This window comes from Myxocyprinus asiaticus, chromosome 46 (genome assembly GCF_019703515.2).
Source record: "Myxocyprinus asiaticus isolate MX2 ecotype Aquarium Trade chromosome 46, UBuf_Myxa_2, whole genome shotgun sequence".
Lineage (NCBI taxonomy): Eukaryota > Metazoa > Chordata > Actinopteri > Cypriniformes > Catostomidae > Myxocyprinus > Myxocyprinus asiaticus.
Window position 1 is genome coordinate 848,728 of NC_059389.1, and position 24,360 is coordinate 873,087.

The 24,360-nt window shown below is 37.5% G+C and overlaps 1 protein-coding gene across 1 annotated transcript in view; it reads right to left on the minus strand.

The window, feature by feature from the left end:
• Positions 1-7,459: 7,459 nt before the first annotated feature.
• The window catches only part of LOC127436241 (A disintegrin and metalloproteinase with thrombospondin motifs 20-like), a 159,955-nt gene continuing 143,054 nt past the window's right edge, over positions 7,460-24,360 (minus strand). Inside the window, exons 32-38 of the mRNA XM_051690281.1 lie at positions 20,414-20,590; positions 20,109-20,238; positions 18,183-18,372; positions 17,806-17,939; positions 17,578-17,669; positions 17,085-17,189; positions 7,460-10,673 (exon numbers count right to left, since the gene is read on the minus strand). Coding sequence (XP_051546241.1) covers positions 10,584-10,673; positions 17,085-17,189; positions 17,578-17,669; positions 17,806-17,939; positions 18,183-18,372; positions 20,109-20,238; positions 20,414-20,590 — 918 coding nt within the window. The 3' untranslated portion in view covers positions 7,460-10,583. The remainder of the gene's footprint in view (positions 10,674-17,084; positions 17,190-17,577; positions 17,670-17,805; positions 17,940-18,182; positions 18,373-20,108; positions 20,239-20,413; positions 20,591-24,360) is intronic.

The following is a 24,360-nucleotide window of genomic DNA, read 5'->3' on the forward strand; positions in this document are numbered from 1 at the left end:
CAAACAGAGAATAGGGGAAAAGCATGTATTTGCTCCATAGGCAAACATGAGAAAAATGGCGCCATCTGGTGGAAAATATTAAAATTGTACATTTTGGAGGTCCCACGTGACGCCATGCGAAGGGCAGACGTGTGAGAGATTATTTTCATGATATAATCCGGTGAAATTCGATACACCCAGTTACACATTTGCTGTTTGAGGTAAACATGGCAAAGAAGTCAATATCATCGGGCTCTGGAGACATTAAAAGACACTTACGGGTTCAAGATGAAAGCCCAGACAGGCCTGTTGACCGGGGACTCGATTTGGATGGCGCGGCGGGAGAAGAAATCCAGCGTCAACTGTCCAACATGTTGGTGATGTTGACGAAGGTACTTGCGGACTTGGAGGATATTGCTGTAATATGTCAATCGATTACGGAGATGGGAAAAAAAATTCTCTGAGTTAGTCACAAGAGTGACAGATGTTGAGAGACGAATCGATTATTTGGAGTCATCAGAGAGGGAATTAGCCGCTATTCCGCCCACGACCAAAGTTGATTTATAACATGTTCTTGAAAAGCTTGAAGATCTTGAGAATAGAAGCCGCAGGAATAACGTTAGAATTGTTGGAATTCCTGAGCATGAGGAGGGCAGAGATATGGTGAAATTCCTAGATGAGCTTTTCCCGAGTCTGCTCGACATAACAGGCCATAAACTGGAGGTCAAGCGAGCTCACAGAGTCACGGCTCACAGATCTGCTGAGGGAGAAAGGCCCCAATCGATTCTGGCCAGATTTTTGAGATCATCCGATAAAGATCTCGTGTTGCGCCAGGCAGGGAGCAAAGGAAAGCTTTCTTGGAAGAATCACAATATTTTCTTGCTTCCGGACTTTGCGAACTTGACAAGAGTGAAATGTGATCGGTTCAAGGAATGCAAGAAACTCTTACATCAGTGGAAGATCACTATTGCTCTGATGTTTCCGGTCAGACTGAGAATAAACACCAAGGACGGCTGCAAAATATTTACATGTCCCAATCAGGCAATGTCTTTTATTGAAACAATGGGTGAGTAACCATTGGGTGTTTCTCTTGTGAGTGGATTGACTCATTGTACATACTCTGGCTTTCGGAGGAAGCTGGGCGCCATTTTTGTTTCTTTTTGCATTGGCTCCGCCGAGCGGCTGGAGTTTGTTTTGTGGATTAACACTTTTCCTTAAAGAAACTTTTGCATTGACGGAAGATCAAATTTACAATGAAGTTCCCGGCCAGATTGAGAATAGACACTACGGATGACCACAAAATATCTACATGCCCACACAAAGGATGTCTTTTATAAAGTTGACGGACTGTGTAAGTCATGAGATATACTTTTATGCGGCCTCTGAGTGAATTGACTCTTGACCATCCGAGGAACCGGGATGTGTGTTTTGTTTCCTTTTGTGCTAGTTCCACCTAGCGGTTAGAGCTTGTTTTGTTAAATAACACTACTTCGGGACAGTTATGGATGAATATGTCAGTTCCTTGTGCTTTTGCCTCCTGTTGGCTGGAGTATGATTTGTAGAGTATTTTCGTGGGACATTGGAATCTGCTGCACTCATCAGCTGGCTCACTGAAGATTTGTTTGTCTGACCGAGGAAACTGAACAGCTTTATATCGGCTGGAACGGCTTATATCTCTGTGTTTATTCTGCCTATTGGCTGGGGTTTGTTTTACAAAATATTTGATGTTATGTAATTTTGCCTTACAAATTTGTGAGGCTAAATTGAGCAATCCGATGGCAAAGTTGTCGCGGGGGCTCTCGTAGGCATACATGGACTCTTTGAGTTTAAAGGGATTGACGCCGGTTGGCTCTTTCATGCGCAGGGTTAATGCGCACGTTTTTCTTTTTTCTGTTTGTTTTGTTCGGGGGGAAATTCAGGGTTTTACTGTTGCATTAATGTTGAAATGTGGTCTTCATAATTTAGTTTTTGGCACACAATTTTTTTTTTCTATTATATCAAAATGCCAAATGTTAATATGAGTGTACTATCTCTCTCCACATGGAATGTAAATGGGTTGGGGCACCCCATAAAAAGAAGGAAGGTTATTATTTTTTTAAACGTAAGAAATATGATATAGTGTTTCTTCAAGAAACGCATCTTTCCCCGCAGGAAGCTGAAAAATTTGGGAAGATATGGGGTGGACATGTTTTCTTTAGTGCGGGCTCAAGTAAGAGCAGGGGAGTCATTACATTGATAAGTAAACATCTACAATTCAAATGTCTCAAACAGATTAAAGATAAATTAGGGAGAGTCATTATTGTTTTAGCAGAAATTCAGGGGCAAAGTCTGATTTTGGATAATATTTATTCACCTAACGCTGATGATGAGGGCTTTTTAATAGATCTTGAAGGGATGTTGCAAGCCGCTGGCACCCCTCATGATATAATATTGGGAGGAGACTTTAATCTTTTGATGGACTCAATCCTTGATCATAGTGAAGCAAAAGTATATAAGCCCCCTAGAGCAACACTGACGCTTCACAGGATGTGTAAAAATCTTGGTCTTACAGATATATGGAGACTTTTGAACCCATCTGGTAGGGACTATACATTTTTTTTCATCAGTCCATAAGATTTATTCTAGAATAGATTTTTTTTTTATATCCAAATCCCTAATTTCATCTGTTGTTGATTGCTCAATTGGAAATATTTTAGTCTCAGATCATGCCCTGGTGAGTTTAGAGGTGTTGCCATATACAGAGAAAAAGAAATCTTATAGTTGCTGCCTTAATGTATCCCTTTTGCAAAATCCTGAATTCCAACAAATGTTAAAGATTGAAATCAATGTCTATATGGAGACTAACTGGTCCTCAGTATCCTCTGTGGGCATGGCTTGGGAGGCACTTAAGGCGGTTCTTAGGGGTCGGATCATACAGTATGCCTCATTCATCAAAAAATCCAAAGCACGAGAACTTATGGAGTTGGAAGGAAATATTAAAAGTGCAGAGGCAGAGCTGAAGCACCATATGTCATCTGACGGCCTCAGAGAACTGACTAGACTGAAATACAGATATAATGCTATTTTGTCGCGGAAAGTGGAGTTTTGGTTATTCAGGGCAAGACAGTCATACTTTGAGTCAGGGGACAAAGCAGGGAAGCTTTTGGCTAGATATATAAAGCAAATCTACTGGTGGTGAAATATTTACCTTGGCCATTGATATTAATAATTCCTTTAAAGAGTTCTATCAGAATATTTATAGTTCCATGTCTTCGTCTACTGATGAAGATATTAGAAACTTCGTGAAACCATTAGAACTTCCTAACCTGACGACTGAGGAAAAAAACTCTGGAGGAGCTTGACGAGGTATTTAAGTCCCTACCTACTGGCAAGGCTCCGGAGCCAGATGGTTTTGCCGCAGAGTTCTCAGGATACAAAGTCAATTGGTCTAAATCCGAAGGTTTGGCTCTGACAGCATACTGTCCAGTAACAGCTTTTCAGCCGGGCACCTTCCAGAGGCCCAAACAGGGCATTACATTTTGGGGGATTTTATTCCCAGCAAATTTGTCTGATTTAGTTCATTTTGACACTTTAATAAAAAGGTTTTCGAACATTTTGGGATCCCCAGACCTCAGTTTTATAGGTATTTACAACTGCGCCACCTGCCTTAACTTCTCTCAAGAGAGTATGGGAGAAAGAGTTCAACTTGGCATTGGAGGAAGGAGTGTGGGCTAAGATTCTTAAAAACGTTAAGTCTGCATCTAGAGATGCAACGGTGCGTCTTATACAATTCAAAATTTTGCATAGATTTTATTGGACCCCCTCTAGACTGTATAGGCTTGGTCTTAAAGACACACCCATCTGCTGGAGATGCCAATCGGAGGATGGATACATGGCCCATTTTTTTTGGTGGTGTGTCGAGATCCAGAAATTCTGGTTGAAGGTTCAGAATTTTGTGTGCGACGTGGTGGGCACTCGGGTTTCGTTTTGCCCCAGATTTTGTGTTCTGGGCGATGGGGCGGTCATCGATGTGGGGGATGGCCATATAGAGAACTGGGTTCTGACCTGTGTGATGATCGCCAGGCAGGTTATTTTGAGGGGTTGGAGGTCAGCTGGTGCACCCCCATATCCGGAGCGGTGCACGGAGGTGGGGAGGGTGGCAGCTTATGAGGAGGTGTCATCGGGAAGACGGGGTGGCTTGGATATGTTTATACGGAAATGGGGCAGGTATTTGGAGTTTCTGGAGGGCTCTCAGGTGGGGTGTGGAGAGAGTTGTGTAATATAGTTAGTATAATTATTATGTGTGTGTATGTATATATGTATATATGTATGTGTATGTGTATATATATATATATATATATATATATATATATATGTGTGTATTTATGTATGTTTGTATATGTATGTATGTATGTATGTATGTATGTGTGTGTGTGTCTGTTTGATTTTTATTTCTATATATTTACTTATGTTTGACCACAGGGTTGTTTTTTGGGGGGGCAGGGTTGGGGAAGGGGGGGGGGGTGGTTTGTGGGGTTTAAATGTTGATTTTATATATATATTTTTTGCAATTCATTGTTATTGTATTATTTAATAATAGTGGTGGTGTAGTGGACTAAAGCACTGAACTGGTAAGTAGAAGGTTGTTGGTTCAATCCCCACAGCCACCACCATTGTGTCCTTGAGCAAGACACTTAACTCCAGGTTGCTCCAGGGGTATTGTCCCTGTAATAAGGGCACTGTAAGTCGCTTTGGATAAAAGCGTCTGCCAAATGCATAAATGTAATAAAAAATGTTAATTACAGAAAGAAAATGTACATTTTGAAATCAGGGCTCCGGAATGAAAGCATAATCATGAATTCATGATTTTATGCTTTAATGGCACTGGGATCAAATATTGCAGTTTTAATGGGTTTCAGTGGGGACATTTTTGTCCTGAAGGTCCTGAGTGTAACTATTTTGTGTACACAGTGTATTATAAATGTATTATAGGAACTGAGGTTGAAATATCAAAATTCCCCCTAAAATACACACCTTTGGCAAAATGTATGCCATTGGCATTAACACAGCCAAAAAAATGTAAAAGAAAAATGAAAAAGACAAAAATGTCCCGAAGGTCGTACAAGGGTTAAAAAAAAAAAATAGTAGTAATAATAATAATAATAAAAAAGATCAAAATGCAAAACCAATCACAGAAACGTTTATAAATACTGATACATTTAAATCTTGCTGATAATGTCCTAAAACAAAGAGAGTATGTGACTAAAGCTAAATAAGCATCTAAACTAAAGGTTTTAATGAACTCATATTAATTAAGAGACTACATGGAATATTTGTACTTTTAAAAATGCATTTGCAACACCGCTGAAGGGAACGGGTGTTTAAAATTGGTGTTAAAACTTCCAGTTACACTCAAAAAAATATGTTTGCCTACTTTTAAGATTTCCATATTTCATGGAATGTGTAATGTTTAACAAAATTAAATTAAATTAATAAAACTTAATATATATATTTTATTTATTTATTAATATTTAAAGGTTACTCAGTTCAAACACAGCACCTGAAACATATATTTTCCTTTACACAGTCATATCAATTTTGGTTTTGTTTGAACAGACCATAAACTTGCCATGTTGTCTGTAAAATGGTCAGATTTATTTAATCTTATTTGAAACATACATTTATGGGGTTTATTGTCCAACATCTCCCCCCCCAAAAAAAGAAAAAAAAAAGCATAAAAGTTAGCCAAAATAAACACAATTCTTTAATTGTTATTTGTTTATAATCAGAGTTAGTACAGCGTTATATAATCTATTACATCAATACAATCTCATTTGCAACATTATTTATCGTAGCACCAAATATCACGATTTCATTATAAAAACACTAAATATCATAATTATGGGTAAATAGCACTCTTTAAAATATCTTTGGGTAATACGTGGAAACAAACTTTTATCTTTCCTTCCAACAAGATGCAAAACGTCTTAACAATCATCAGTGTTTGCACTTCAAGTATGCATATTAGAAATACACATGTTAATAAACAAAAATGGAAACACAGGTTTAAACATCTACACAATTCTTGGCACATAGTGCATCATGTAGTCCTTTAATTTCTGATACAGACCTTATAGTTCAGTTGTCTATCAACACAATGATAGTTAAAGGTTAGTTAGCTGCTCGTAACCGATTTGTTAGGTGGTTTTATACCAAACATTAAACCCAAAACAGGCTCAATAAGCATCAAAATGAATCTACTTCAAGTTATATTATCATATATTAAGCGTAATTAAGCAGACTTTGGCCGAAAGCTCGACAAACCAGGAGCTTCACCACTTTTCAGGCATTTGGACATGTTTGATTAGTTAAAATAGAAACCTTTGTGTGACTTATACAACATTAAAGGATTAGTTCACACAAAAATGTAAATGCGGTCATTGTTTACTCACCCATGTGTTGTTGTAACCCTATATGACTTTCTTTCTTTTTCTGAACACAAAGGGAGAAATTGTGAATAAATGTTGTGCTCAGTGATGTCATACAATGGCAGTTTATGGTGACCACCTCTTCAAGCTTCAAAAGAACACAAAAGTATAATTCAGAAGTCTAATAAATTATTCATGAGACTCATGATTGTTATGAAAGCATACGATAAGATTTGATGAGAAACAAACTGAAATCTAATGTATTTAGTGAAAATGTTCACTGACCGTTGATCTCCTGTGTGTGTTCATGATAGGACATGAGAGAAACAGTTCACGCAGACCCCTGACGACATTGGGGCGTTCAAGAGAAAACTCGTTTTGTTAATCTAAAAACAGGTCCTCTACAGTGACAACAGAACACAACACAGCTGCACACAAAACAGAGAACAGAACTGACTAAACATGTCTGAAGAGTTTATAGTCCAAGAATTGATGCATTTCTATGCTCAGCCTTATTTTTTTAAAAAAAGTTTTTGGACCGGTGCCAGTTCACAGTGGACGGAGTTACTAATGTATTATTCTATCGATTGATAGAATGTACCGTCGCTGGTTAGGACAAAAACTCTGATTAACATAGAAAATATACCTTTTATCGTGTGTCGTTTGCCGTCAGGTTAGGACACGGTGTGACTGTGGCTGCCTGTAGCTTCTCTATGTTTCTGTTTGATTTCCGAGTACTCCATTTAAAAAAAAATAAGGCTGGGCATAGAAATGCATCAATTATTCAACTACAAGCTCTTCAGACATGTTTAATAAGTTCTGTTCTCTGTTTTGTGTGCAGCTGTGTTGTGTTCTGTTGTCACTATCACTGTAGAGGACCTGTTTTTAGATAAACAAAACAAGTTTTCTGTTGAACGCCCCAATGTCGCGAGGGTGCTGTGTGAACTGTTGCTCTCGTATCCTATCATGAACTTGCACAGGAGATCACTGAGCACAACATTTCTTCACAATTTCTCCCTTTGTGTTCAGAAAAAGAAAGAAAGTCATATAGAGTTATAACAACACAGGGGTGAGTAAACAATGACTGAATTTTAATTTTTGGGTGAACTAATCCTTTAAGTATTTTAAGTTATTATTCAGGTACTTACATGTGAAACATGAATATTTAAGCATGTGATGGGCTCCTGAAACAATAACGATTGTTAAAGTAATCCCAGTTACTGCTTTTGTAGTTAGAGGTAAATTGATTTCAGTAGTTATAACTGCACCATTACACTGTTAATAACCAATAAATGACAAAAGAAAATGTGAATCTGTGCCTATAAAACTCCAAATAATTATGCAATATTTTAGTTAATTTAACGATGCTTTCAGCTCCCTATACGAGTGTAGTACTTTAGCACCATTTAACACACGTTTCCATCCATTTCACAGAACTCTATTGATTTTGTCCTAAAATCAGCACAGAAAATGCAAGTGCCTCGATTCACTCTGAGCCTGTTAATATCTAATAAAACAATTGATTATGAGCAGACGTACAGTGTCATAGTAATGCAACATATCTACATTTTAATACAGAATAAATACGGTCAAACATAAAAAGAGTTGAACACATAAAACACATGAATATTCATGATTACGAGAGGTAGGGTCAGACTGTTTTGTCGTTTGTTACATATTTTAATTTGATCTACTTTATTTTTCCTTTTAATAAAACTGAAGTGATGTCTGTCCATTCACCTGATAGCTGACTATAAAAGCATTATGAAATTGTTTTACATAAAATGTTGAATTTTGTTACATGAAATACATTGTGTGACTCGATAGCTTGAATTAAAATAGGATTGTGATTTTCCACATTAGTTAACATGCACATTATTACTTTCCCCTTTAATGAAGGGGTCAGATTCAGATTAGCCTTCCCTGTTTACAAGAAAAAAACAGCCTGTTAAGGTGGTTAGCTGATCTTAAGATGGACTTACTTGTTTAGCAAGGACATATTTTTTATTTTATTGCTACAAATATATTATTGTAACAAATTTGTCTCTTTAAAACTCAAAAAGCATATGCTAATACAGCATGCTAACATGCTAGCGAAGGCTGCGTTCAATTAAATGTTGTTTTTAGCACCGTAACTTATACATTTTAGCATGTAATTAAATATAATATTATTAAATAATATTATATAACTGCAGTAGTGGTAATAAGTCTTATTTTAGTCAGACTATGTAAGAACAGTGTTGCGTTCTTGGCGTTAAGTGAACAGTTAGCAGGACGGTTATTTTCAGTTGAAGACCATCGTCAGATAAATCGCTTTAACCTCCTGAGACCCGAGTGTGACTGCTGTGTGCATTTTCCATTCCCCCTTTTGATTTGTAACTAGTAGCACCTAATAAACATGAACAAAAACAACAAAAAAAAAACTTTTTAGGTCAAATAGTTTTCCTAAAAATGCATGTCCACAAGCTGTGAAATTTTAAATAATACCAAGCTATAGAAAGTCAGATTGTTTTCATCAGACTGTTTATTATGTTTCCAGGAATGTTGATTATTCATGTTTTTGAGACATAACAGATGTTACATCAGAAATTAGCATAAATAATTATTATTCAGATTAATGTCCAGCATCATCCAATCACTGTCAACCATGTTAAAATAAAATGATACATTATAAATTCTGAATCTATGTACTGATTATCATTGTCACATGTCTGTCAAACATGTTGAGTGATCCAAACATCATCTGCAGCCTGAAACTGAACTTTTGATCAGATTTTAGGAGTGAATGCACTTAACTGCATAGAGAGCTATAGGATGCTCCCTTGCTCCCTATTTAGTGAATGACTTAACCTCCAGTGTGCTGTCTGTCTGCACTGGTCTCAGAACAGTTTGAAATGCACCTTATTTTCATCCTAACTCCATATAAAGTCTCTGAAAGACACATTTATCAGTTTTTAGATGCATCCATTAATTCTCAGTGTGATAATACACAGACAGTGAATATAGGATATTTAAACTGAAAATGAGCCTATAGTCCACGTACGTGGTCATTGTGTTTAACAGCATGCAGTTTTGTGATAAATCAGTAAAAAATGTAAAATGTCATATTGGATGAAACTAGAGAGTCTAATCTTTTTACTCAAACAGGTTTTAATGTAAAAACTTAATTAGGTTTCTTACCAGATGTAGTTTTATTGCCACTTCTCCCACAGACAAACTCAGCTAAGATCAGCGCCATGTTGGTTGGTCACATGACTTGAAAGTTTAACCCTTTAATGACAGCCTCGAGTCTCCTGAACTGAGATCAGTTGGTTTACATGAAATGAAATAATGATGCATAGTCTATAGCGAAGCCAAAACGTAATGACGCAGGGTCTCAGGAGGTTAAAGAGATTTCAGTAGTGCTAGTTTGCATTTTTTTTTACCCCTTTCTGTATTTAAGGCCATTTTGAGGCCAGTCTTTGATGCAATATATGTTAAAACATTCAAATTTACACAACATTCAACTATTTACATTCTCATATCAAGCTGTTTCTTGTCATCAGATCTTATCTAAATTTTAGCCGGCCAGTGTTTCACACAGAGTAGTTAATGTCCAGAGGACAAACTGTTTCAGTAGATCTTTTGGATTAAGAAATACTTTTGTAATCGTTAAATAAAATCCCTTTACGAGAACACGATGCCCAAATTATTTATAAAAAAATACTTTGACAGTTTACAAAAACAAAAAACGGTCATACACAGTGTTGTCGTAAACAAACGAGCACAATTTGTTTAAAAAAATGTGTAAATCGTGTAACAGCTTCTCAGGTTTTGAAAATAGTGTCAAATTTCCATATAAGAACATGCGGCTACATCCACGCTCAAGTTTCAACACGGAAAAGTTTCCCCACAACAAACCGAATTGATTCTGCAAAACTCGTTCTCGAGGGACTCAAAGTTTTATGTTGGGGTGTTTCCATACTCTGCATTATTAATATTATGAGCGTGTGTGCAATGGTTTTGGTGAGCTCGTCGAAAAGATCCAGTTCTAATCGCTCACTGCAGCTGCCAGACATGAAAGAGATGGACTCCAAATAGGTCACATATCCATTACGACGACGGTCTTGATGTCAGTTATTAAATTAACTTCTCTTTCACTTGAAGAGCTCTGTTTACAGCGTCTGCGTTTTTTTACCACATTTTTATACGTTTCTTTCACTGGATGTGAACAAGAAGACCAGTATGAGGGTGAGGAAGACATTTTCCACAGAACCCTCCACAGCGGCCGTAGATTCTGGTTCCGTCCTACAAAATAACACAAATTAAACACAAGGTTACACACTTTGAAAAAATATATATTTTCTATTTATTTATTTTTTTAAATTTGGAGGGGAGTATTTTTGAGAATTTATTCTGGTAAAAATATCTACAACATCCCTAAAACAAGACAAAATGACTTGAGAAGCAAAATGGACTAAGATATTTAGGGCCCAAGCACTGAAAGTGAGGAGACCCTATTGTTCTTCTAAGGATTATTATTATTATTAGGACCCAAGCACTGATAGTGCGGAGGCCCTATTGTTCTTCTAAGGATTATTATATTTATTATTATTATTATTATTTTCAAGGTTTTGGGGGCTTTTGGGGCACATGCTCAAAAACTCATTTTTTGCACACGCGTCAGAATTGTTGGCCATTGGGGCTTGGCAAAAGTTCATACATGGGCATGTTCGGGGGGCTCTATAGCACATCCCTTTTTAGCTATAGTCACCAAACTTTGTACATATATAGATCTCACCAAGCCGGACAACTTTCGTGCTAACAGTCATAAGCTCCGCCCAACAATAAGTCAGACATTTTGGATTTTTTTGAAAAATGCATGCTCTGGAATATGAAATACTCCTCCTAAGAGATTCATGTAACAAGTACCAAATATGGGCGACATCATTCCAAGACATTGACGATGCTAAGTTTCGAACAGATTTTTGATATATCGAACCATGGCGATGCAATAAATTCACGTAAAAAATGGGAAACAGGAAATGTTGCATATCTTCTTTGTACAATGTGTTTTAGATCGAAATTGAGATGTATGTTTAGTCTTGGGGGCTAATCACATGGATGTGACTATTTTGGGTCATGGTCATAGCATTACCATCTGGCAGCAGGAAGTGTGGCTCTTACAACAGACTTAAAAATAGTCCTCTTATATTTACCCAAATTGCTTCAGAATTGTTTAGAATAATGTCAAATTCCAAATGAATGTCTCCACCTTGCATTGTTTTCCAAAAGCTGCCGGGTGGAAATCCCGTCATCGCTGCTTGCAGCTATATTAAGTCTTGTTTTCAGATAAATCTAACTAAATTTGGTGGGATTTGTGCTTAAACCAAGAAAAAACTATTTGCCAATGAAAATGTACTTTTCCCCTTGAATCAAGTTTTTTTCTTAACCCCTTGGCAAATTTTTATTTTTCAGTAAGAAGTTCACATACATTCAAGTTATTAAAACAAATTTTTTAACCACTCCACAGATTTCATATTAGCAAACTATAGTTTTAGCAAGTTGTTTAGGACAATTACTTTGTGCATGACACGAGTAATTTTTCCAACAATTGATTGACTATATCACAATTCAAGTGGGTCAGATGTTTACATACACTAAGTTAACTGTGCCTTTAAGCAGCGTGGAAAATTCCAGAAAATGATGACTTTCCTTTAGGCAATTAGCCAATTAGCTTCTGATAGGCTAGTTGGCTATTTGGAGCAAATTGGAGGTGTACCTGTGGATGTAATTTAAGGCCTACCTTCAAACTCAGTGCCTCTTTGCTTGACATCATGGGAAAATCAAAAGAAATCAGACAAGACCTCAGAAAAAAAATGGTGAACCTCCACAAGTCTGGTTCATCATTGGGAGCAATTTGAAAATGCCTGAAGGTACCACATTCATCTGTAAACACCATGGGACCACACAGCCATCATACCGCTCAAGAAGGAGATGCATTCTGTCTCCTACAGATGAACGTAGTTTGGTGCAAAAAGTGCAAATCAATCCCAGAACAACAGCAAAGGAGCTTGTGAAGATGCTGGAGGAAACAGGTAGACAAGTATCTATATCCACAGTAAAACAAGTCCTATATCGATATAACCTGAAAGACTGCTCAGCAAGGAAGAAGCCACTGCTCCAAAACTGCCATAAAAAAGACAGACTACAGTTTGCAAGTGCACATGGGGACAAAGATCTTACTTTTTATTTTAAATGTCCTCTGGTCTGATGAAACAATAATTGTACTGTTTGGCCATAATGACCATCATTATGATTGGAGAAAAAAGGGTGAGGCTTGCAAGCCGAAGAACATCATCCCAACCGTGAAGCATGGGGGTGGCAGCATCATGTTGTGGGGGTGCTTTGCTGCAGGAGGGACTGGTGCACTTCACAAAATAGATGGCATCATGAGGAAGGAAAATTATGTGGATATATTGAAGCAACATCTCAAGACATCAGACAGGAAGTTAAAGCTCGGTCACAAATGGGTCTTCCAAATGGACAATGACCCCAAGCATACCTCCAAAGTTGTGGCAAAATGTCTTAAGCACAACAAAGTCAAGGTATTGGAGTGACCATCACAAAGCCCTGACCTCAATACGATAGAAAATTTGTGGGCAGAGCTGATAAAGTGCGTACGAGCAAGGAGGCCTACAAACCTGACTCAGTTACACCAGTTCTGTCTGGAGGAATGGGACAAAATTCCAGAAACTTATTGTGAGAAGCTTGTGGAAGGATACCCAAAACATCTGACCCAAGTTAAACAATTTAAAGGCAATGCTACCAAATACTAACAAAGTGTGTGTAAACTTCTGACCCACTGGGAATGTGATGAAAGTAAATAAATCATTCTCTCTACTATTATTCTGACATTTCACATTCCTAAAATAAAGTAGTGATCCTAACTGACCTAAGACAGGGAATGTTTTCTACGATTAAATGTCAGGAATTGTGAAAAACTGAGATTAAATGTATTTGGCTAAATTCTTTGTAAACTTTTGACTTCACATTACTGAATTTTGTTAGATTTTTCTGAAAAACAACACAAATTATCTTGTCATTTTACTTCTCATGTAGATTTATCTTGTTTTAAGAATGTTTAAATAATTGTACTGGAAATCAAGACAAAAAAAAAAAAAAAAATTAAGAAAAATACTAGGCACTTTTATGGAGATAAAACAGGATCAAAACATCTCACAAATGCATACCACAATCCTCAAATGCATGCAACAGATCCACAAATGCACACAACAATCCACAAATGCATGCAACAGATCCAAACAGGCACGCAGCAATCTGCAAATGCATATAACAGATCCACACACACGCAGCAATCCACAAATACATGCAACAGATCCACATGTGCGCTCAATTCACAAATGCATGCAACAGATCCAAACAGGCACGCAGCAATCTGCAAATGCATATAACAGATCCACACACGCGCAGCAATCCACAAATACATGCAACAGATCCACATGTGCGCTCAATTCACAAATGCATGCAACAGATCCACACATGCACATTGCAATCATAAAATGCATGCAACAGATCCAAACACGCACGCACCAGTCTACAAATGCATGCAACAAATCTACTCATCTGCTCAATTCACAAATGCACATAGCTATACAATGATTTCTTTGCTCACAGTACAGTCCACAAATGTACAAAAAAATGCTGAGAGTTTTTCCATTGGTATTCTGCCTCAGGATGTCCGTGAATGTACTTTTGCATTTTTGGATAGTTTTGACACTCTTGTTCCACAGCCTTGATTCACAAATATGAGCAAGCTAATCTCGATCATCTTCAACATTCCTTTGACGTAGGGGATGTTTATTGGCTTTTAAAGTGGAATCCTCCATTGGCTGCGTTCAATTCTAAGGATGTTTTTTAACTGATTCAAATAGAAATCTGCACCTGTAATCTCTATAAAATAATAATTTAAACATCCATATCCAGTCATCATAAACGAATGTGATGATTGGTACCACCTGACCAGCGTTGAGAAAAGTAACAGATCCCATGTGACAACTCTGCTTCAGCATCGGTCAAAACAATTAACTAGTGAATAATAATTAGAATAGAACAAACAACCAACATTTCACCTTGTATGATTTCTTTTTACGTTTGCTGGATATGCAACAGCAGTGTTGGTAGAAAAGTCTAACCTGCATCTATATTTTATCCAAGAAAATTATTAATAATTACCCAGACAGCATCTATTTTTATAGCGATAATGATTTAATTTATTATTAATTTATTAATTAATATTTAAATTTGTATTTAATAATTGTGTATACTTATTTTTTCTTTGTCTTTGTTTTTTCTTCTCGTAAAACACGAGGAAAGAATGCAAGGATGCTATGCAAGTGAAGAATCAAAGAATGAAATCAAAGCAGTACATCTATAAATTGCATATATTTTGAAATGAATATAAAGCAAAGAGTTTACTAAACTCGCCCACACTTCATCCCTCTGTGATGATCCAGACTGATGTCTCTGGTCTAAGCTAACAGCAGGTGGCGGTAATAAACCGTTTTAGTTTGTGATCCGCTGTTAAAAAGGAAGAAGAAAAAGGCCGATACACATACACTGGAGATCAGCTTGCTCATATTTGTGAATCAAGACCATGGAACTAGAGTCTCAAAACTATCCACAAATGCAAAAGCATATACACAGGCATCCTTGAGGCAGAATACTGTTGGAAAAAGTCTCAGCATTTATGTGTGCATTCATGAACTGTACTGTGAGCAAAAAAATCATTATGTAGCTTATAATTCTGCATTCTGATGTGAGCATTTATGAATTGAACAATTGTGTGGATGTGTTGCGTGCATTTGTGGATTGAGCGCACATGTGGATCTGTTGTGTGCATTTGTGGATTAAGTGCGCATGTGGATCTTTTAAGTGCATTTGTGGATTGCCTTGTGCGTGTGTGGATCTGCTGCGTGCATTTGTGGACTGAGTGCGCATGTGGATCTGTTGCGTGCATTTGTGGATTAAGCGCACATGTGGATCTGTTAAGTGCATTTGTGGATTGCTGTGTGTGTGTGTGGATCTGTTGCGTGCATTTGTGGATTGATCGCGCATGTGGATCTGTTAAGTGCATTTGTGGATTGCTGTGTGTGTGTGTGGATCTGCTGCGTGCATTTGTGGATTGAGCAGATGTGTGGATCTGTTGCGTGCATTTGTGGATTGAGCGCACATGTGGATCTGTTAAGTGCATTTGTGGATTGCTGTGTGTGTGGATCTGCTGCATGCATTTGTGGATTGAGCGCACATGTGGATCTGTTACGTAAGTGCATTTGTGGGTTGAGCGCACATGTGGATCTGTTACGTAAGTGCGTTTGTGGATTGAGCGCACATGTGGATCTGTTACGTAAGTGCATTTGTGGATTGAGCGTGCATGTGGATCTGTTGCGCGCATTTGTGGATTGCTGTGTGCGTGTGTGGATCTGCTTCGTGCATTTGTGGATTGAGCGTGCATGTGGATCTGTTGCGTGCATTTGTGGATTGCCTTGTGCGTGTGTGGATCTGCTGCGTGCATTTTTGTATTAAGTGCGCATGTGGATCTGTTAAGTGCATTTGTGGATTGCCTTGTGCATGTGTGGATCTGCTGCATGCATTTGTGGATTGAGCGCGCATGTGGATCTGTTAAGTGCATTTGTGGATTGCTGTGTGGATCTGTTGCATGCATTTGTGTATTAAGTGCGCATGTGGATCTGTTAAGTGCATTTGTGGATTGCCTTGTGCGTGTGTGGATCTGCTGCGTGCATTTGTGGACTGAGTGCGCATGTGGATCTGTTGCGTGCATTTGTGGATTGATCGCGCATGTGGATCTGTTAAGTGCATTTGTGGATTGCTGTGTGTGTGTGTGGATCTGCTGCGTGCATTTGTGGATTGAGCAGATGTGTGGATCTGTTGCGTGCATTTGTGGATTGAGTGCGCATGTGGATCTGTTGCGTGCATTTGTGGATTGCTGTGTGTGTGGATCTGCTGCATGCATTTGTGGATTGAGCACACATGTGGATCTGTTACGTAAGTGCATTTGTGGGTTGCCTTGTGCGTGTGGATCTGCTGCATGCCTTTGTGGATTGAGTGCACATATGGATCTGTTAAGTGCATTTTGTGGGTTGCCTTGTGCATGTGGATCTGCTGCATGCATTTGTGGATTGCCTTGTGCATGTATGGATCTACTGCGTGCATTTGTGGTTTGAGCGCGCATGTGGATCTGTTAAGTGCATTTGTAGATTACCGTATGTGTGTGTGGATCTGCTGTGTGCATTTGTGGATTGTCCAGTTGCATTTGTGAGATGTTTTGATACTGTTTTATCTCCATACCTTTTCCACGAACATTGTAACCTGATGTGTCATTACTGTTAGTTTTTTCAAATAGTTTTTGTGTTGTGAAAATTATAAGATATACTAGACAAACTATTCTATAATATAAAATAAACCTTGCATGAAAAATTGCTAATTTTCAAATACATAAAAAAAAGCTCATATAATATTTCATTTGACCTCCTGAGATATGATGACCAACAATGGCTCAAACTTATTTGAAAAATAAAAAAAATACTTAATTTTTTAAGAGTTATAGGCCCTATTTTTTACCTTGTTCGTGTAAAGTGCCAATAAGTAAAATTCCACCATTTAACGTGGCGTCCTCACCTCTGAACGATGAACTTTGACCGTGACATAGTTGCCCTGGGAAACCCATTTAGACGAATCTGCGACCTTCAGCCCCGTGCCTGTGAGGTTGATACTAAACTGACCCTAATCAATCACAAAAAATAAAAAAGAAATAAATAATTCAAAATAAAATGCTATTGCTGTAAGCTTTATTAGATTAAAGTTAACAGGCATGGTTTAAACTATATTGACAAGATTTAAGAAAGGCCTTACCTGCAACATTAACAGTGACTGAACAGATATTTGACTATTGGTTAACATTAATCAAAATACTGCACATCAGTCGAAAATGAAAGCTGTTTTGAATAACGTACTGATGAACCGTGCACAATATGACCAGCAATTTGTATTAAGAAAGTAAATAGAGTACATTAGTCGGCTTTAAGTGCAACTAATGTGATTAAATACTAAACTGAGAGACTGATGAACACTACATTGAGTTTTTACTGATTTATGTAAGTGTGCATCATACCTGAGGACATTTTGCGGCACTATAACAGTCTCCTGCAGTGGCGAACGGGACAGAGCGACCGAACAGTGTTTGACTAAACTTCCCATCAGTCGCTGAAACACAAGAACAACAAGAACTTCAAATGCAACATTACATAAGATGAGTGCGTATATGTGATGTGGTGTTTTAGGAATGAATGTTGTAGAATGAAAGATATTGTTTGAAATAAATAACAGCAGTATGACTCACTGATGATGCACATGCTGGAAAGATCCAGTCGCACGCGGTGGAAGACGGTGTAACCGGCCGCGGCATAATCGTTCCTGCACATGCAGTCCTGCCTCCTACTGCCGTTATACGGACATTCAAATGGGTTTTGCAACCTGGAAATAAATATTTGATGATGACAGAAACGGAATATATGAAATACTGATTTTTGTGTCTAAATAATTGTATCAGCTTAAAACAATAATAGGAAATCGCTTGTCTAGCGATCAATTATATATTTTATTATTAAGACAATATTTGACCGCAGAATGCATCGATTGACTAATCACAGTATTGTATGACACATTCTCCAGACTTTAAAGGTGATGTGTGTAAAGGTAACGATGTTAAACATGTACCTGTATCCGTACACCTCAGAGTAATTGTCCGTTTGCCCACTGCGCAGGGTTACATACTCTTTCGGGTAACTGCTTTGCATTTCCGCACAGTAAATCTGAAGAATCTTGGATCGGACTTTGATGTAATGCTCTCCGTCTTTCCTGATGCCTTCCTTCATCTGGAGCTCACGGCAGCTTGTGTGAAGTTCACCTGATTAAGAAGAATAAAACCCAATGAATTCAAACTAGGACTGAGAGGCATGACTATTTCAATTGTGCAGTGGTGGATAACTGAAGATTTTTGTGGTATATTTAGGGGCCAAGCACAGAAGGTGCCTGGGGACCTATTATATCTGTTAGTCTTTTTCTGGCTGGGAGTCTCTGGCAGCCCATAGAACCCTTTGGAGGAAAGTTGTGAAATTTGGCACACTGATAGAGAACACTCTGAACTGCAGTATAACTAAATTTTATCCCAACACAAACCCTCAAGCACCACCAGCAGTTAAAAGTTGCAAACACATTTCAGACTATAACTTTTGAATCGTAAAACCCAGAAACAATCTTTACCTCTGATTCCCAATGGGTCATATATTTCGAAGCTTCGCCCACTAGATTATCAGCCATTTTGAATTTTTCTAAAAAAGTACTTCTACAAATCGGACTACAGTCCTAGACTGTATGTCTGATTTGCATGAAATTTATCATGTATCATCTAGGGACACTGGGGACAAAAATGTACCAAAAGCCTTTTGCTAGACCAAACCGTTCTCAATTAACGCTTCAACGAATTCGAAGACAAGCACGCCAAAATGGACATTAGGCTCTATCTTCCCAATGCTTTGGCGTGTTGACAAAAAATGGTATATGTCATAGCCATCGTGACTTGAGGGTTTCGGCACAGTGCCACCTAGTGGTCAAGAAATGTGTAAAAAGCTATTTTTGCTCATAACTTCTAAATAGTTTGGCATTAAATCATAAGACTGGTATTTTTACATTCCTTGTGGCATAACGAGCCAAATGATACCCGATTTTCCAATATTGACCATGTTGGGCGTTGGCCATTTTGAATTCTGCCATCAAATTCTGTATTTTACAAACACATTGGTGCATCATGACAGAACTTGTTATGCATCATCAGTACCATGCCCTGCGGATACCTACATAGTTTGGGGCCAGCACCACCTTGTGGTCAAAATATATAATGAAATGTTAAAAAATTCTCAAACTAAATTTGTTGTGTATTATCCAGGGACACTATGATAAAAAAAGTTGTCAAAAGCTTTTCGATACACCAAACGGTTCTCGAATAACACACCAATGAAGTAGATAGCGCCAAAAACGATCTGAGGCTGTATCTCGGTAATGCTTTGACGTATTGACATGAAACTTTGTTACCACACCCTGACGGCACCATATACATTTGGTGACAGCGACACCTATTGGTCAGAAGGTATAATTGTTTTGTATTATCATAATCAGCGATGTCCAATCATACTTCTTTTCATGCCGTTGGTGTGCTTGGCCCCGTAATTGCTGCTTGCATCTACATTTTACAATTTATTTATTTATTTATTTTTATTTTTTTAGAGATGGAATTGCTATAAAAATACAGATGATAGAATTACAGGTTCAAGGTGAACAAACTAGGCCAAAGGTCATGCAAAGCTGTGTTATTTACTTTGGCCACTAAAATATGGCACAAAAATCGTGGCTCATCCAATCAAAATGTAGAATCTGAACTATCCACTTTATCTGTTTAAGTTTGATTAAGTTGTAATTATGACCATATTCATATACCATGGTATTTACATGGTACTCCAAGGTACTTCGAAGAACACCATCGCACTACATTAGAAGTATGTCCAGAAACCTTGGTTACCATACCATGCTAGTTTTTGGTGCTTATTTGTTAGTAAATGTAGTGCACTATCATCAGTATATACTCACAGTCTGTCTGTCTGCAGGTGGCACGAGACTCTGGCCGTGTGGACATGGGACATGTGTTGGACGGGACATTTTCATCACTGAGACACTCGACACGCCTCTCCATTACACCAGCACCACACGACTGAGAACACTAAACAATACAAAACATTTAAAGAATTAGTTCATTTAAAAAATCATTACTTTCTCACCGGGCATTCAGCGGGCATGCAAGAGAGACACATTCCAAATTACTTTTTTCTGAGAGAAAAAATACAGATTTCAGTATAAAAAAAAAACAAAACAGAAATGAACATACACACACATACCTTGCTCCATGGGCTGACCTTCCAGAGTGCGTGTAACAGGCACTCTGTGAGCTGGCATGGTCTGGTGTTGGGCGGCGCTGGTTCAGAGCATTCAAAGGGCAGAGCTTGAGAATATGAGGGCACCGCAGAACAATAGACCGCCCGATGCTGAAGTCCAAAACCACAACTCACTGAACACTGAAACACACAAATCATCATATATAGAGTTATATATGTAAAACAAACAGATTTCAACTTTTCTCTTTTTGTTATCTGAAGATCACACTAAAACTGAGCTACAAATGTATCATTAGGGCCCAAGCACTGAAAGTGCGGAGGCCCTATTGCTCTAAGGAGTTTTTTTTTAATTATTATTATTATTATTATTGTATTTTTTTCAAGGTTTTGGGGGCTTTTGGGGCACTTAACATGATCAAAAACTCATGAAAATTTGCATACACATCACATTGATCAGGTGGGTCAGGTTTGTAGCGCCACCAACTGGCAGAGGTGTGGCATGTTTAACAGACTTTGAAATATCCCTCTTATGTTTACCTGAATTGCTTCCATTTTTTTTAATAATGTCAAGACTGTGCAGATTTTAAATTCTGAAGGGATTCTTGATATCTTAAATAGTGTTGCCATGGCAACGCATTAAATGTCATTATTCCTTTTTATGTATATTCACATGTTTTTGAGGTACTTGGCATGCTTGAATTTTCATGATATTTTGCACACATATCAGAGTTGTCAGCCATTAGGCCTGGGCAAAAGTTAACACATGGGCATGAATGGGGTGCTCTGTAGCACCACCTTTTGACAAAAGTGGTGGGGTCAGTTTCTTCTACGGTCACCAAACTTGCTACATATATTTTTCTCATCAAGCCGGACAACTTTCAAAAATACAGTCATTAGCTTTGCCCAAAAGGAAGTCAGCCTTTTTGGATTGAATGTGCATTTTTTGAAAATTGCAAGCCCTGAACTTTTGAATACTCCTCCTAGGGGAATCATGTGACTGTCAAGACATTGAAGATGCTAAATTGTGAAAGGATTTTTGATATATCGAATGGTGTTGCCATTGCGAGGCAATAAAATAAGGGCAAAAATGTGAAACAGGAAGTTCCTTCTATCTTCTGTGTGCATTGTATGATTTTGATGAAAATTCAGCTGTATGTTTGGTAATGGGGGTAAATGATCACATTTATGTGGCTATTATGGGTCACGGTCATAGCGCCACCAACTGGCAGCAGGAATTGTGGCTCTTACAACAGACTTTAAAATAGTTCTCTTATATTTACCCAAATTGCTTCAATGCATGTGTCCACCTTGCATTGTTTTTTTGTTTTTGTTTTTCTCCCAATTTGGAATGCCCAATTCCCACTACTTAGTATGTCCTCGTGGTGGTGCGGTTACTCACCTCAATCTGGGTGGCGGAGGACAAGTCTCAGTTGCCTCCACTTCTGAGACCGTCAGTCCGCGCATCTTATCACGTGGCTCGTTTGCATGACACCGCAGAGACTCCGCATGTGGAGGATCATGCTACTCTCCGTGATCCATGCACAACTTACCCTCCCTAGCAACTGGGCCTATTTAGTTGCTTACCCTCCCTAGGAACTGGGCCTATTTAGACCTGGCTAGAGTCACTCAGCACACCCTAGATTCTAACTGATTCCAGGGGTGGTAGTCAGTGTCAATACTCACTGAGGTTCCCAGGCCCCCCACCTTGCACTGTTTTCCAAAAGCCACCGGGTGGAAATGGACCAGATGTGCTTGGGCCCGTCATCACTGCTTGCAGCTATATTTTATTTTTGGTAAAATTTTCAAATGTCTTTTATGTATATATTTGACTGTTTTAATTTTTTACCAGACCCAGACTTTCAATATTAAACTATGAAAATGCATTATAAAAATACTAATTATTACATGTCATCAAAAAACCACACCAAACAATTTTTCCCTAATAAAGTTTTTTCAAAAGTTAGTGTCAGTGAAGAGCATGCTTGAAATGAAATATGAAACAAAACAAAGAAAATCAAGTTTAATATAACTTTTTATTGGCCGTCATTTCCAATCAAGCTGTAATTTTGACAAATTATTCAAAAAGTGTGAAAATAATATTCGGTTGTGTCTGTTAAGGATACATAAAATGATAGCTATGAAATTATCCTTTGGCCATTGTATTTGAAAATGGTTCAAAATTTGAATTTGAGATGTGCTGAAAATGGATTTTCATGACTTGAATGACATAAATCTCCTGTGATGCATGTGCTTACACCGTTGGACATAGTTTGTAGACTAATTAAATCAACTAGCGAGACAGTGAAACATGTTTTAACCAGACTTTTTACTTTCTAGAAGTCCACACAACAGAAACCCCCTTATATATTTTATAGAGAGGGTCTAAAATTCTAAGACCACTAGTGAGAATGCTTCTATTTTACTTTCTTTTCTAATTTAATTCAACTCTGTGGACCTGCTGCCGGTCCAAAGGGGGCGCTATATCGTGAAAATATTACGCTTAAAATGCTCAAGTCCCCGTATCAATAAGTCAGGCATATGTGGTATCTTGAAAGCTTAGAATCTGATATTTTAATAGATAACCATCACTTCTTCATTTATGTTACTTAAAGTAACAAAATAAGGCCTTAAAACATCCGTGTCACAAATAAGCGACACCTAGTGGTTATGTGGTAGAAATATTAATATAAATATATAAATATTTAAAATAGCACTTAAATAGAAAAATCATACATCAAATGAAAGCTCTTATATCAAATGAATTCTCTGGAATGTGACTGTAGAGTTTATTTGTACAGCTGCTAATACTAATACAACAGTTTAAAGGATTTACAAAAGAATTACAAAGTGAAATATGATTTCTGTAAGTCATCAAATACAAACGTCTCTTTTAAACACTGATAGCTGCTGCTGTAAGCTCCAAATAGCTAAAAAGTTTATATCTGCTTTTACCTTAGGAAGTTTTCTCAGCTTTCTAATGACACCTAGTTTGATCTTCTAGTCCACTCAGATGCCGAGATATTCAATGAAATAATGAGGGTGGTGCTTGAACTGAAAATTAGACTGAATGTCTATGGACGAGCACATCTGTGAGGACTAAAATGCGTTAGAGTGCCACCTACTGTACATTTCGGATTGGCATTTTATGAAGGAATGTGATAGAGGTAAAAGTATTTTTCTCATACTTCCTGCCATCTAGTGGAATAAAATAAGACTATTTGGAGGGAGATGGGGTGAACAGAACCTAAATTACATGCTTACAAATTTAGGACAACAAAAACAAAAAAAATAATTCTGTTATCATAAGATTATAAACACATACAATATTATTCATGAATAATTTTAGTCTTTTTTTATTTATTTGACCAATTTTTTGCAATTATTCCACAGTATGTGTGAATGGTGAGCTTTTAAATTTGAGTGTGAAAAATTGCGTCCAAAATGCAGTTTAAGACGATATTTACATTGTAAATGATTTCAGCATAACAATTTGAATGAAAAGTTGAATATAACCCTTAAAACAAAGAGTAATATATACATGTGTGCTCAAGGAATTTTCAAACTTTTAAGTCATGAGTTAGGACATTTGCAATTTTTTTTTTGCAAAACTCTTTTATCAAGACACGATGCCATGAACCTCACAAACTTTGCCAAATCTACCAACTATTTTTTCTTATAAGCACCTATTTTAATATATTTAAGCCTGATATCTTCTAAAAACCAAGTTAAAAACACCAGACGAATCAATAATACAGTTGTGCTCAAAAGTTTGCATACCCTTGGGGAATTGGTAATATACAGGTGCATTTCAATAAATTAGAATGTCGTGGAAAAGTTCATTTATTTCAGTAATTCAACTCAAATTGTGAAACTCGTGTATTAAATCAATTCAATGCACACAGACTGAAGTAGTTTAAGTCTTTGGTTCTTTTAATTGTGATGATTTTGGC